This window comes from Rutilus rutilus (assembly GCF_951802725.1).
Source record: "Rutilus rutilus genome assembly, chromosome: 15".
Taxonomy (NCBI): domain Eukaryota; kingdom Metazoa; phylum Chordata; class Actinopteri; order Cypriniformes; family Leuciscidae; genus Rutilus; species Rutilus rutilus.
This window is the reverse complement of record NC_140220.1, coordinates 10,346,565-10,361,508: the sequence shown is the minus strand read 5'-3', so window position 1 is coordinate 10,361,508 and position 14,944 is coordinate 10,346,565. Positions and strand designations below refer to the sequence as shown.

The window sequence follows — 14,944 nt, the reverse complement described above, 5'->3', positions numbered from 1 at the left end:
CTGGTAATAGTATCTGTATCTGTCTCATATTATATTTATATCATTTATATATTCACTATTATATTATAGCTAATGTACACTACCATTCAAACGTTTGGGGTCATAAATAATTTTCTTATGCTCACCAAGGATGCATTTATTTGATCATAAATACAGTAAAACGGTAATATTGAGAAATATTATTACAATTTAAAATATAATTTATTCCTGTGACAAAGCTGAATTTTCAGCATCATTACTCCAGTCTTCAGTGTCACATGATTCTTCAGAAATCATTCTAATATCCTGATTTGATGCTCAAGAACATTCTTTTTAGCATGTGCTGCAACTGTCACTTGATACATTTAATTCACCCTTAGAGAATACAACTAATCATTTCTTTTGCTCTTTACAGGAGACTTGCGGCTCACACCAGAAGACTTTACTCGGGCTCAGAAATACTGTAAATATGCAGGCAGTGCACTGCAATATGAGGATGTGGGCACTGCCGTCCAGAATCTGCAGAAGGCCCTGAAGCTTCTAACCACTGGCAAAGAATGAAACCATTGTGCTGTCCCCCTTAAAACCACTTTATCAGAGATCTGGCCCAGATGAACTGAAAAAGGGCCATTTCCCCAGCCCCATCTGTATCAAAAAGAGAAGCTCCACAGGACACCCCCACATCACTCAATACAACATCTGTTTCAGTCATATTGGATGTCAATAGCTTTTCATTACTAGACCAATGAGACAAAGATGCAACACTAAAAAAAATCAGGTGCATGTGAAAAGACCCTTTCAAATTTTGAGGAGTTAATACATATTCATGGTTTGAAGTTTTCTGGCTTCGCAACAGTTTGGTTAGATATGCATGGACATGACAGCATGTCTCAAGATATCTATTAGACATCTGAAAACTCTGAAACATGAGCATTAGAGTGACTTTGCCCTTAACTAATTTTACTACATTCTGTTTACTCCTTTGTATATGCTTAAGGTGGAAGGATTCTGCAGTCATTTACTTAAGTTTTCTGTGTTGTTATGATCAACAATAAATCTTTTTTTGACTCTTATTTGACTTTTTTTGGTCATTTGCAGTGTATTTTTTCCTTTGTATTATAATCCTTAATGAAAAATGTATTCTTTATTTAGCTTTTTGGTGCTTAAGTATTAAATGTAGTCATTATATGCTGCTAAATAAGGTGTATGCATTACATTATGTAAACAATAAGCGTCAGAAAATGAATGAGGATTATAATAGTGTCTTAAATCAGTCAATTAAAAGGCCAAATCAATTGGACCCATTTGTGCAGTTTATTTGACTAGATTAAATTAGAAAGACTGGTATTTTCTCCTTCACTGTCATTAATGCTTGGCACTTTGTTCATATTTGAATTATTCCAGATGCTAGTAACAGTAAGAATCTGACACCGTAAGTATTCCTGCAGATTAAAACATGAGTGTGATATTGCATTTCAGAGGCACTGAGTTTAGTTACATTATGATGGGTAATAAAAAAATACATAATAATTATTATTATTATTAGGCACAACCCATTTAGCCATATGCATGAATGAACTTGGTCAGTTCAGTGTGCATTTGCCAGAAGCAATTAATTACAATAGATAGTTCCTGTTGTTTTCTGCCCAATTTGTGATTCTTGCGGTTGAATTAGCGGTGCCACTGTTTTCCTCTCTCTCCACTGTTTAGCCTGAAGTGTAATAGAAAGGGCATTGACTGAGCTATCACTGCATGCATCTGCATTTGCCTGAATCCTTTCCTGCCTCATTGCGGATGCAAATGAACATCACCTGGGATTTTCCATCCTTACCTGTCTTACTCCTTTGTACTCAGTTTAATTGGCTCAAGTGAATTTACAAAGTAATATATTGCTTCTGATAAAATCCATCTAGGAGTGCATATCCACTGACATACAGAGGACGGTTAAACCATAATGGCTTTGTCATTTTAACCTTTTATTCTGAGTGACGACATTCTTCAGATTCTGTGACTTTGTAATCTCTCTTTAGTGTTTTAAAGTGTGTTTAAGGGTATTGACATTGACGCGCACAGATAAAGTTTATTACTTGATCACTATCAGTGCTGTGGGAATCGAGAACCCGGTTCATCTTTTTTCTCCTTATAGCGTTATCATTCAAATGTACCATGTTTTGCATTGGCTATTGAGCCAAATAAGTCATTTTTGAACAGCAAAGCATTTGGAAGGATTATACAAATCCTAATTTCTGGCTCTTTAGTTGGTTTAAGTTCAAAATCTTCAGGCGATGTCCTGTGTTATGGTGATAAAACATCACTGTGGCTGTAAATCTCAATACTAAACAAAACATAAATGTAGCTAGCCTATAATAAATGTCCATGTTATTGTCTATGGGTTCTCACACCCACAATAGATCAAAACTTAACAGTCCCCACAGAGATACACTATCTGATTCAAAGAAAGAGGCAGGCTCTTCATCCAAATAAACGATGACAATATTTGTAGTGTTATCATTCATACATCAGCTCACAGGCTTGTAGTAAACAGGAATTGGTTACAACTACATAACCTGAAATTTCTGTAGAGCATGAAATTTGACCTGACGCTAAAATGTAAGTATCTGAGGTACATGCAAATACAGTTATCCGACTTGTAGGAACTATCTAACTGGAAGATCTTCTCTGACGTTGAAAACAAAGTAGATAGCATGGGTTACTGAGGACAAAATCATTTTTACAGTTGTTTTATAAGGTCTTTAATAAGAAGTAATAATTTGATAATAATAATAATAATTTTTCATAAAAGTATGAAATTAGTAATCGTCATTTAAGCACAAGCAAATTGTTTTTATGTGGTTATTACTGTATGTATTTGTTTGCAGATATACATTTGCCTATATTTATACATATCTTACAAGTGTTGGATATAATGATGTACTAATTGTATATCATGTAAAATTTCTCACATAATTTTTGTTTGGTTGAGTTTAAAATGATGCAAAATAACATACAAAAGTATATATATATATGTGTGTGTGTGTGTGTATGTATGTGTATATATATATATATATATATATATAGTCTGTGTCTGAGAGAGAGTGTGTGTGTGTGTGTGTGTGTGTGTGTGTGTGTGTATATATATATATATATGAGATGAGTATATAGCATATGAGTGTGTGTGTGTGTAGCCTACTCTATCGACATATAAATAACTGCGCGTTTTTTTTTTTTTACATCCAAATGTATAAATATAAAGATGTGAATATAATTAAACATAATTATGTGTCACTTTTAATTAGACATTGTTATTTGCTGCCAATTTCATATTTAATCCCAATGAGTACCAAGAACTAATACAACGTATTCATATTTTATTTATTTATTATTTTGCGGGGTCTCCTCGGGATTTCTCTTACTGTAGGGTGGGGCTCTGTTGAGAACTGCCTCCAGCGGTTGGACAAGAACAGTTTTGTCTAGTAAACTCTTGTTAACGCTTTAACCAGCATCTGTCTGCTCGGAGAACAGGTTCATTCATCCAAAATAGATATTGCACTTGGTTTAAGAATATCTCCGATTATGAAATGTTTTTGCTAAGCATTGGCGTGGCGCGTGAAAGTTGATGGTGGGCTGCCTCTCAAAGTTCTCTTAAAGTTGTTCAGACAGGAGAAGAGATAGGCTATAATGGTTCTTCAACGAGACGAGCTTCAATGAAATAATGTAAGTAACTTTTTTTAACTTCCTATTTGTTTCTTTGTGAAATGGGATATTCGGACTAGCTATATCTAATATATATATAAAAAATGGTTTTCACTGTTTAACGTTCGCTGGCAATAAGGTCTCTGATTAGGTAGTTTTTGTGATAATATCATTTGACCAAAGAGATTGGCATCCTTTGAAAAGTTCAAAATATCGTCTAAAATTAATCCTAATAATAATACAATTAGAAACAGTGATCCGTTGAGACAGCTGCGTGTTTTACCTATAGCCTATCTTTAACTCATAAATGGAAAGCGCACATAATCTTGTTTGTTTGTTGGTATAATAGGTGTATTGTGCATATTTTTGTTGCACTTTACTTACTGTTTTGACCAGTGAAGTGAAATATCCATGGCCCAAAAGAATGGGTGTCGCATTACAGTGTTGGTGGGCAGATGAATTGCTTATTGGACTTTTAGATGGCCGCAAATAAAACTGTAAACAACTAAATAGTATTTAAAATGTCTACGTCTAAATTATAGCTTCCACTCATAGTCTGTCTTGCCTGCCTACACGTATAGGCTACAGCGTTTTGGACAATTAGACATTTGATGCCCGACTGTTAACTTGATTTTAAGTCACAACCATGAAGTATGTAATGTGGAATTTCTTATGTCATTAGATGAGATGAGCTCATGTCAGAAAAAAAATGTGAGGATGATGAATATTCAATTTACCTGTAGTGTTGACAGCTTCTGAAGTTAATAATCTCTTGAAGTCTTGCTGTATTTTCAGTCACTTCTAAAGGTTTCACTTTGTAATTCATTAGGGGTTGTTATTTTGTACAGTTTTATATTTCGAATTCCCAAAGCTTTAAAGTCTATATTAATATTAGTATTCCTATTATTATTCATTATGACTTTTGTGAAGTATGAATACCACAAGGCACTGTTTCTGGTTTTCCAACTCATTTTTTGCCATGATGAATCAAGTTCTTTATGCTGTTTGCAGGGTCCCCTGAGTCGCTGACCCCATTCATGTGTATTTACATACGCTTAGGGGAGCGTTCTGAACATTATTCATATGTCCTATAATGTCATGTATTACATGAATTTTATATAATGGTCTAAATAAATGATCACTGTGGCGACAAATGCTCCAACTTACAGAGTTGCTGTGAGGCTGTTTATTTAAGGCTGAAAAATATGTAGTAACATTCTGATTTGTAACAATGATTTATTTCAGGGTGTTGACTTACATTCCTCTTAGATAAGATTCTCTTCTCATTTAAAGGGATCGTGTCCCTTTAAATTATATTATTCCACCATTGTGGCCTGCTAATGAATGCAATTGATGGTATGTTGTGGTTGTTTAATAAAATATGAATTCAGCGCCCTATCTATTGTTCTGCTGGCTGATTCTGCCTTCGCTAAACTGCACTGTGGGCTGGAAATAGAGATCTCCATTATCTTTCGACAATGGTTGTTGAAATGAAACAAGATCTCGAGACCTCACACAGGATCTTGTAACTTCACACATTTCTAGTCTTGGCAACAAAAGCTTACAGACTGAGGTGTTATTAACCATAGTATCAAATGAAGCATTGCGATAATCTCATTATAACATACTCTGTCCCAGATGGAGGGAATTTTCCATCCATTTGTTATAATGAAGACATTTATCACTGTAATCTTAATGTAGATGAGCAATGCCCAATCAAACATATAATGTCTTCATCAGAATAACTTATGAGGTCTCTAGTGGTTATCATCTCCCACTGGAATCTTCATTTTCCATGAACTTCTGATAATGCCTCAACAGAACTTGTCTTCTTGGAAGCAGATTTCAGACCAGGGGTTGGTAATTAATGTCCCCAATTTCAAATTTTGAATGTTTTGTAGTGAAATCACAGATATGTGCAGTTGATTCATCTGAGATTGATTTGATGGATTAGTGTTGCATGCTTTGTAGATTTTCTAACTAAGGTTTTACTGCTTGATGCAGAAGAAGAACCGTTTTAAGTACTTTTTATTCTTTAGTTCTACAGAAAACCATACATTTTCTGATGCTTCAAAGAACTCGGAAACCGATATTCTGAGATATTTTTCATAGATGTAACATCAAGAACGTTTTTTTAACCACAGCCAACTCAAGAACCCTATAAAGCAAAAAAAATTCTTGATCTATATTACAAATAACCATTGAAGAACCTTTATTTTTAAGTATGTTGTTTATCTGCTTCTCTTTCCAGTAAAGCCTTGGATTGCTGTTTTTGCAGCTAGCCAACTGTGATAAAAATTTCTCAGAAGCACTATTAAAGCTTTAAAGAGAGCAGGGACACCTGGGCAGTGCTCAGTACAGTCCATTATTGTGGATCTGAAGCACCAACATAGTGATCCATTCTGAACAGCAGTCATTGCTTAATGTGATGTATTGTAGGCTCTATCGTATATGTCAGTATCCTTGCCTCTCTTTGAACATGCAAGGACATTGGAGTTTGTGTATTTTAGGGTTAAACATCGTTTGATAATTCAGTCACCCTCATGTTGTTCCAAACCGGCATTACTTTATTTCCTCTTGACTTTATCACTTTGTAGAACACCAAAGAAAATATTGTGAAAAATGTCAATGAAAGTCACTGGAGTTCTGTTTTTTTTGGACCCCATTGACTTTTGTGTTCGACACAGTTGTGAGTAAATGATGACAGAATTAAAAATTTTGGGTGAAGTCCTTAAAACCGCGCTAAGAATGAGAGTAGTTTTAAGCATTAACATATTAATACGTTAACACATTTTACATGCATGAGCTAACTGCTTCAGAGCAACACTCCACTTTAATAGATAACACACTGAATATAAATGGCTCTCTTGTGTTTTTTTCAGTCTCTAGTTTCCCGTCGTTCCAAGTTATGCTTTGTAAATAGCGGTGTACCTCTTTTGTAAACCGTGATCTTTTTCAGCAAACTTCTTATGGCTGACGTGGGAGAGTGATTAGTCATTATGTAATGGGGCAGCTTTTGGATGGCTGCGGTCACTGTTCTGACAAGGAAAAAAAATATTTCCATGCCACAAATACATAATTTAAACCTTCAAAGTTCTCCCAAATTATAGACGCATGAATAAAGATATTGTACTCCTGTGTGTGAGAGAAAGTGAGAAAAGCTTATGCATGAAGGTTATGCTAGTTGCCGTGTATGAAGTGTTTTGAGTCAGTGACTAAGAAAACCAGAAAGCAACAACAGTTCATGGTTCTATTTGCATTTTGTGCAACGCGTTTTTTTAAACATCCATTGCGTCAAAAGTTTATCCCGGCCTTAACTGCAGTCCATTTAATGAAACCTCTAATGCAATTGTGGTTTTCGTGTATTTACACTATACTAAAATTACATATAAGTAATAAATTAAATTGTGGTTTTGTTTCAAAATTGATTTTGCTTAATCTGATTGGCAGGATTTCGTTCATCAGCGGTCGGTGGTGGAGATGGAAGTTCCAGAATGCTCTCGCAGGTTTCCTGCTGCTGAACTGCTTTACTACAGGTAAAGGAGCTCTGCAGATATAAATGTAAAATGTTCAAATGCAAATGGTGTGTTGTCTGGAAATGTAAGCCGTAGTTTGATTCTGAACTGATTTGATATGATTTGATATGTATATTGCTCATCATGCTAATCAACATTGCTTCCATCTCATTAATTCACCTTTTTCTCTCTCTTTAATGCTTTATTTCATATTTTCAGTTGCTTCCTGGCTTATTTCAGTGATTCTCTTTTCATTTTCTATATGTACATGTTTAAAATGTTCTCTTAGCTTCCTTACATTTGGACTTGGTCACATTTCTTGCTCTTTGCCTTTATCATGCTTTTGAAAATCACTTTTAACATGCTTTTATTGTCCTTTTCCTTGCATTTTGTAGGCTTAGAAATCACAACTGTTTCAATCTTAGTCATAAAAAGAAACATAATTATTTATTTTTTTAAAGAAAGAAAAAGCCATAATCAGTTTATAGTTGAATAATGATCCTACATATGTGAGCCTGGCCTGGACCACAAAAACAGTCACATGGGTCATTTCTTTGTACGTAATAAATAAGCTTTCCATTGATGCATGGTTTGTTAGGATAGAACAATATTTGGCCGAGATACAACTATTAGAAAAATATGAATCTGAGGGTGCAAAAAAATCGAAACATTGAGAAAATCGCCTTTAAAGTTGTCCATTTATGGTCGCGATTGTGCTGCATTCACTCACAAAAATAAATGTTTTATAAATTTACGGTTGGAAATTTGCAAAATATCCTCATGGAACATGATCTTTACTTAATATCCTAATGATTTTTGCCATAAAAGAAAAATCGATCATTTTGACCCATACAATGTATTGTTGGCTATTGCCACAAATATACCCGTGCGACTTGTGACTGGTTTTGTGATCCAGGGTCACATATAATCCTAAATGCATAAATAAAACATGAGCTCTCTCGGTGTGCATTGGATGGTAAACTGTGTACCGTGCCTGCTTCTGTTTGTTGGCAAGCCATTACGCGCAACATTTGTAGTTGTTTTTGTGAAGCTGACATAATCTCTGTTACGACAGATACTGTTACTGAGATGGAGTTATTATTAGTATTCAGACATGTTATTAATGATTTCAGCACCAACATGGATTTGCTCTTAACTGGCGGCTCAAATCCTTAATCGGTCTGTTGTTGCTGAATTTAAGTTCCTTGTGAGCTGCATATGAAAAGCATGTGTCTTTTTAATATTAGTCGCATACCGCAGCTCGCCTGATTTGTTCGTACTGTTATATTGGTCCAAGTAGGAACATTTATGGTCGTTGGATGCCTGTCAGAAATGGTTTAGAGCAAAGATCAGATTTAATGCTGGGAATCAGCATCAGGGAAATTTCTAAAGTGCTTTAATAGTTTAAAAAACGGACAACCGAGAGCTAATGCTCTTTCTAAACAATGAAATTCAGTTTATTTAAACAGAATAATGTTACGCGTAGAAGGCCAACAGCAATTTTTAGCACCATGTTAGGATGGTACGCCTCTCATAGGCATTCTAGACCTCATTTAAATCACGCCTACATCAAATGTTGCTCGAACTTGGAAAATTCTTGATGAAATAATTTGTTGATTAGATCTGATTTGTCACATTCTGTAAACAACGCGCACAGACTCTAGATTCCAGACAGGGAATCTTTACTGTCCTAGTGCAAGAGCTTGTTATTCAAACCAGATGTGATTATGGACTGTGGAGGGAACAACCCCTTTGTGCATAAGTTTACAATATGCTGTTGTTGTTTTTCATACTGAAACCGCAAATGTACACTCAACATGTCACATGTTTGTTCTACGAAACCCTTATTTTTCTGCCATGCTTCATAAGCCAAGGAGCCATGGGTGTGTTTATAGAATTTATTCTCTCTGGATCTTTGCAGAACAGCCGCTCCGTGTTGATCAAGAGCAGCGCGCTTAAGTGATGGACTCAATTAAGGAATAGTTCCCCCAAAAATGAAAATGATCTTATTTATTCCATCACCTCATTCCAAACCTTGATTGCTTTTTTCTTCCTTCCATAAAACACAAAATGAGATGCTGGGAAGAATGACCAAGCTTTTTTTTCATCCAGTCACTTCACAACAGTGCATTTTTTTTATTTTTATTTTTTTTATTTATTTTTTTTATTTTTTTTATTCACTTTTATTCACTTTTATTTATAATTCCCCCCCCCCTGTCATGAATAAGAATACAATTAGTATAATACAGGCATCTGGCATGACAGAGAGGTGAGTAAATGATGACAGGATTTTCATTTTTGGGTGAGCTGTTAATTGACTCTTGGCAGATAAATGCGGCACACCTGAGGTACAAAGACACCAGGTAAACTGCCAGGAGAGTGAGAGACATGAGACCCTTCAGGATTAAAGCTTTCACAAAATGTGACGCTGCTGAAAGGGCTATTTTAATCTCCCGGGTCTTTTTTAGCCTGAGATCCGTGACGTGTATCTGACATTCCATCTTTTGGCATCTTTACTAAGCGGCCTTCTCCTAAAAGGACATTTTGAGATCAAAGCTCTTCTTTTCTCCTGTATAATCAGGCATTCTTTCATTGACCTTCACTTCTTCAGCAGTCACTTCACAACACTGCTAAAATCCCATCATATCAGCAGCTTATTTGTTTGTTTGTTTAGTTAGTTAGTTAGTTTTGTCCTGTCATGAATAAGATTCCAACTGTATTTCCAAAGTGTTGATGATGAAAAATACCAAAAACTAGGAAATAAATAGCTTACACATTGCTGTTGTAACATATTATTACTTTCCTTAAGTGTTGTTATTATTATTTTTCTTTGCAAGTGTTTATTTCTGTGTATCATTATAGTGCAAGAAAACAATTCAATGAAACGGGTGCGTTTTCCAATTTGATAAAGTGATTTGAAAGCATGACTTTAGATTTTATACAATTTTAAAGTCACCATGAAACAGAAGTTGTGACCGACTTTACTTCAGTATTGTGACGTACTTTCCGAGTGAAATGGAATATTGAATGAGATAAATAGAGGGCGTGGCTTGTTTTATCCCACTGGGAATTGATTGGATCGCTGTCAAAGCTCACGGCAGACTGACAATTGGAGAGGATGTTATACCCAAGCCCTCAAACTGACGTCATCAGACAAGCAAGGCCATTCTTGAGGGGAAGATTTCAATCAAAGATTACAAAGGCAAAAAAATTATAATTTGTGAATCAACTTAGTGAAATTACTAGTCTTGTGGTGAACAATTCATCCAAGTAAATGGGGTCAATTTTGATTGAGTAAGAGTTTTTAAGAAAAAATTATGTTGATAAATTGCATTGTGCCATCTCAAGTTAATATATTTGAATATATGTGTGATGCAAGGCCGTAACCCTGTCCTGAACATTGCATGAGCATAAATAGAACAGTGAACGAACTCATAATTTAGCAAATAATATTTGCATTAAAATATAGGACTTTTATTTGTATGCATTATATGTTGAAAACACAAAACATTTTTATCTACTCACACTCAGTTAGGAATTACTTGAATCACGTAAGTGCATATTTTCAATTTAAAACGGCCATATTTGAGGTAAAAAGTTGAGTAGTTTGCATCACTGGATGTTACTGTCTGTCGTTTAACATTTCTTTCGTAAAAGAGTTGACATATTAAATGTTTCACAATTTACATCTTACCTCACTCTTTCAACATCAAACTGACACTTCGCGCTGGAATTCAATCTCTGCTTCTGTGAACGGTAAACCCTGCATTCTTTGATTTGATTGGCCATCTCAATCAATTTGACTTCTATGAGCGCTGTTAGACCACTGATAAGACTAACAATCTAACTTTTAAGATTCCCCCCTTCTATGTAAAGCGCTTTGAGGTCTCAGAAAAAGCGCTATATAAATGTAACAAATTATTATTATTATTATTATTATTATTAAACCTTTTTGTCATGTGGAATGGAAGAATTTCAAATCTTTTTTTATCCGAATTTTTTTATGACACAACGTGAGGTCGTATTTATTTTTTAACGTGTGAAAATTTCGGACGAAAATCAGACTCAGTGTGCAAGGACCTTAAGAAAAAATCTATAATATTAACCACATAGTGAAAGTTGTTATCAGGTATTCATGTTTAAGACATTTTTATGTATATGAAAGAGACCAATTGTAACCGTTTTGTAGAATTACCCCACTAGTAAGTAAATGACCTTTGAGTGGAGTGATCCATGTCTTGTTTTGTACAGTTTGTGCAAATAGGGTCATTAAAAAAAGCAGGTGACGTGTTTGGTCCCTCTGACGCAGTATTGAGATGAACCCGTCCTGGGTGGGAACCAGGATCTGAGCAGCACACGATGCTTTGCCAGGTTAGACCTGTGGCTTCTGTAGCACAGTTGGTCGTGCCTCGTTTTACTGTGGCCCACTCCGACGGCTTTGCACACATCTATAAAACAGCAGGATATTCCAGTAGCGTGATTCCGTCCAATAGTGATTTCAGCCTCTTTCTGCAAAACACTCACAGGCCACTTGTCAAAAGCTGATCCCATTCCTTGCTTGTTCAAACCCCTGGCATGATGGCGGAAAGAATGATCTTTTTTCCCCTCACCTCTTTCTTTGTTTTTGCTGGACAACCGTTACAAATTTTCCACCATTTTCTGTCCCAGGTGTGTCGATGGGGTCTTGTTTGTGGCAGGTTTTGTAGTGACCCAGTTCAGACTGGTTTGACATTCTGATTTGTGTGGTGTATTTGATCCCCCAGAAGGGACCAGAAGAATGCAAATGTGTAGAAACCTTAGCTTACACTTCAATAAAATGGGTCTGCTATACATTTACGAAGTGTTGTTTGCATGTACAATGTCTGCTGGCTTTTCACGAGAAATTAAATAAAAAATGAGGCAGTTATAAAATGTATTAGAATCTATTTAGGTTAATTGTTTTATGGTTTACAACTACCAACGATACAGCCAAAGATAATTTTGCCTTGGAGCCCTAACACGTAATGTGTTATACTGTATTAAATTCCGAGTAACTCTTCAAATGTTGGTTTTATTACATATTTTGACTAATTTAGTTTCATTTAAATTTGGCTTGAATGCTGGCACAGGGCTATGGGAAGCGAGCACTAGTCTTTCCTAGTGTTTTTTTTTTTTTTTTTATTAAAAAGTTATCCGTTAATGCTGTTCAATTAGTAAACTCGACCACATGGTAACACTTTTGCAAGAATTGTGTGTTCACTTTAATTGTGTATAGCCCTATTCGCACTGGATTAGTATTACCTGGTAACCTCTAGTCATTTGTAATAATTGCGGAGGTTGTCTGTGATCTTAATCCCGTGCGAATCGGCCATGTCAGTAATTTGGAAAGTAAAATTTCCCCCGCAAATGACCTACCCTATTTTTTACTGAACACAGGTCCTGTGATAATATAAGTCCCGTGCGAATCGGCATCTCTGTGATTTGGCGGGGTCGTATATCATTTTTTCAAGATTTTTGTTTCCTGTGCGGCTTTTTATCCATCTTTCGCGAAGAATGGAGGCTGTGTTGGAGTGTTTTGATAGTATTTTGGGTGCTGGGTTATATCGCTATACACCATACAACTATACAATCTGCAGAAAGAGAACGCTGAAAACCATCAGAAGAGCGAAAACAAAAAGAATGATTAGATGGAGATGCGGTAAAGAACATTCTTCTGTTTATGATATTTCATACAGCTAGACCTATAACGACAAGACATTTCCAAGCAATGACATCATATCAGGGAGATAAGTCAGTAAATTTGAGTAAAACCACAGGCTTCGCTTATCCCGTGCGAATGCGCCACACGAAATTCAGATGTGGGGAGGGTAATTTCTAAATCACACGAGGTCCCCAGATAACACTAATCTAGTGCGAATAGGGCTTATGTCAGTAATTTGTATACAGATGGCTTTTTTAGAGTTCAGTAATGTTTAACTTTCTGCAGTGTATAGCTTTTAAGATGCTTTAAAATGATTTAAAATAAGACCAATAAGCTTTAACATAAGCTAAAACAACAAAATTAAGATAATTTAATTCACCCCTCAACAACTGCTTTGCTTCCTTTGAAGAACCAGGGATCCCAATGCCTTGAAAAACCTGGATATGAGGTAGAAAACTTGTCTAATTCCATGGGCATTTTAATATATATATATATATATATATATATATATATATATTAAATATCAGTATATATGTATAAACCTTATTCTTATTATCCAGCAAATCACAAACAACTTGAAGAGCCATGCCATTTATGCCAAAAATGTATACCAAATTTGTTAGAGAGTAAATAAATGTCATAAGTAGCAAAAATAGTGATAATGGGCATCTTTTGAGTCTGTCAATGCTTTTAGATGTCAGACCACTTCTGACAGAATAAGAGAAGAGAAAAGTGTGTGGTTTTGGCATCTTGACAGTTTGGATTGAATTGTAAGTGGTCTGAAATCCAGCCTCTATTTCAACTGTCCACTCTGGTGAGCTCAAGGCATGTAACGACTCAGGTCTCTGAAGAGAGCGCAATCTGTGGTTTAAGTTGTGTCCCCTTTAACAGAAGATCAATTTCCCTTTCTAGGGTGGATGCCCTTTATCATTCTATTAGAGAGCAGTTCTCACGATTAAAGTATACTCTAACTTTATTGTTCCCCACCTGGAATCTGTGTAAACCATCAAATCCCAAATTCCCTGTTTCTCCAGAGGTTTGATTACTATACCTGTTAGTTTGAAGCCAACCACTATGAATACTCAAAAAAAAATTTGGGGTGCTATGCCTGAATGTTTTTTTTTAATGCAAAGAGTTGTATGGAAATTCAATTTTTGAATTCACCCACATTGTAAATCATTTAAATTAGTTTGTCATTTAATTTGAATTGCTTAACCCTCAGTAATGTTTGTTGACGTACATCAAACTTGTCCTTAGGGAGCCACTGCATCTTGAGAAAGCTTAATCGCTCAGCGGTGCTCAATTTGGCAAAAAGTGTTGCGGTTTTTGCTTATGTGCTGTTCGGGGCAGCATGAACAGAGGCCATTGTCTCTGAGTCAAGTCTTTTTCCCAGTGCGTTGAAGTCTTTATGTCCGTGAGTCGACTTGAGGGCTCTGAATGGGTTATTTCAGGCAAAAATGAAAATAATTGTTATCAGTTTCTCACCTAGCCTAGAAGTCTATACGCACCCTAGCGGCAGCAAAATGTATTTTGCAGCCAGGGTAGTCTAGCAACTCTCCATTGACTTTCCAGCTGCAAAAACCTAAATTGGGTCAGGCCAATCACGTCGTGTATGGAGTAGGCGGGGCGGGCTTAACATAATGACGACAGAGTTGCGACGGTTCCCTGCTACTTGAAAACAAAGAATGGCTGCTGCTGGAGAACAGTCTGTCGAATCGGCTTTGGCCGCGACTCTGAGTCTGGAGTTTTTCTTTGAGAAAAGAGCAAAGAACGGCACGTAAGTCATTCTTAAAAAAGGAAGATGTGTTCGTAGTTTTGCCGGCCAGATTCAAAAGATGAATCTATCAACTAACGTTAGCTCCGCTGTTGGGAAAACGCTCTGGTTGGTTGAAGCGCTGTCCTATTGCGTGCAGAGGGAATTTGAAGGACAGCCGTTTATCCCGCCCCTCGGATTGAGCCGTGTCTATGGTGAGTTGCCAGACCTAACATCTTGATGTAGGTCTGGCTTGCCAGGCTATTTCTCACCCTCATGTCATTCCAAACCTGTAAGAATTTCGTTCATCTTTGAAACACAAAT

At 36.1% G+C, this 14,944-nt stretch overlaps 2 protein-coding genes across 5 annotated transcripts in view; both read left to right on the top strand.

Annotated features, from left to right (window-relative positions):
• The window catches only part of vta1 (vesicle (multivesicular body) trafficking 1), a 43,628-nt gene extending 42,576 nt beyond the window's left edge, over window positions 1-1,052 (top strand). The window contains exon 8 of the mRNA XM_084432705.1: window positions 395-1,052. Coding sequence (XP_084288831.1) covers window positions 395-540 — 146 coding nt within the window. The 3' untranslated portion in view covers window positions 541-1,052. The remainder of the gene's footprint in view (window positions 1-394) is intronic.
• Window positions 1,053-3,390: 2,338 nt separating this feature from the next.
• adgrg6 (adhesion G protein-coupled receptor G6) overlaps window positions 3,391-14,944 on the top strand; it is a 45,661-nt gene continuing 34,107 nt past the window's right edge. For all 4 annotated transcript variants that reach the window (XM_084431894.1, XM_084431893.1, XM_084431892.1 and 1 more), the window contains exons 1-2: window positions 3,391-3,693; window positions 7,123-7,208. In XM_084431894.1, the coding sequence (XP_084288020.1) occupies window positions 3,692-3,693; window positions 7,123-7,208 (88 nt within the window). In that variant the 5' untranslated portion in view covers window positions 3,391-3,691. The remainder of the gene's footprint in view (window positions 3,694-7,122; window positions 7,209-14,944) is intronic.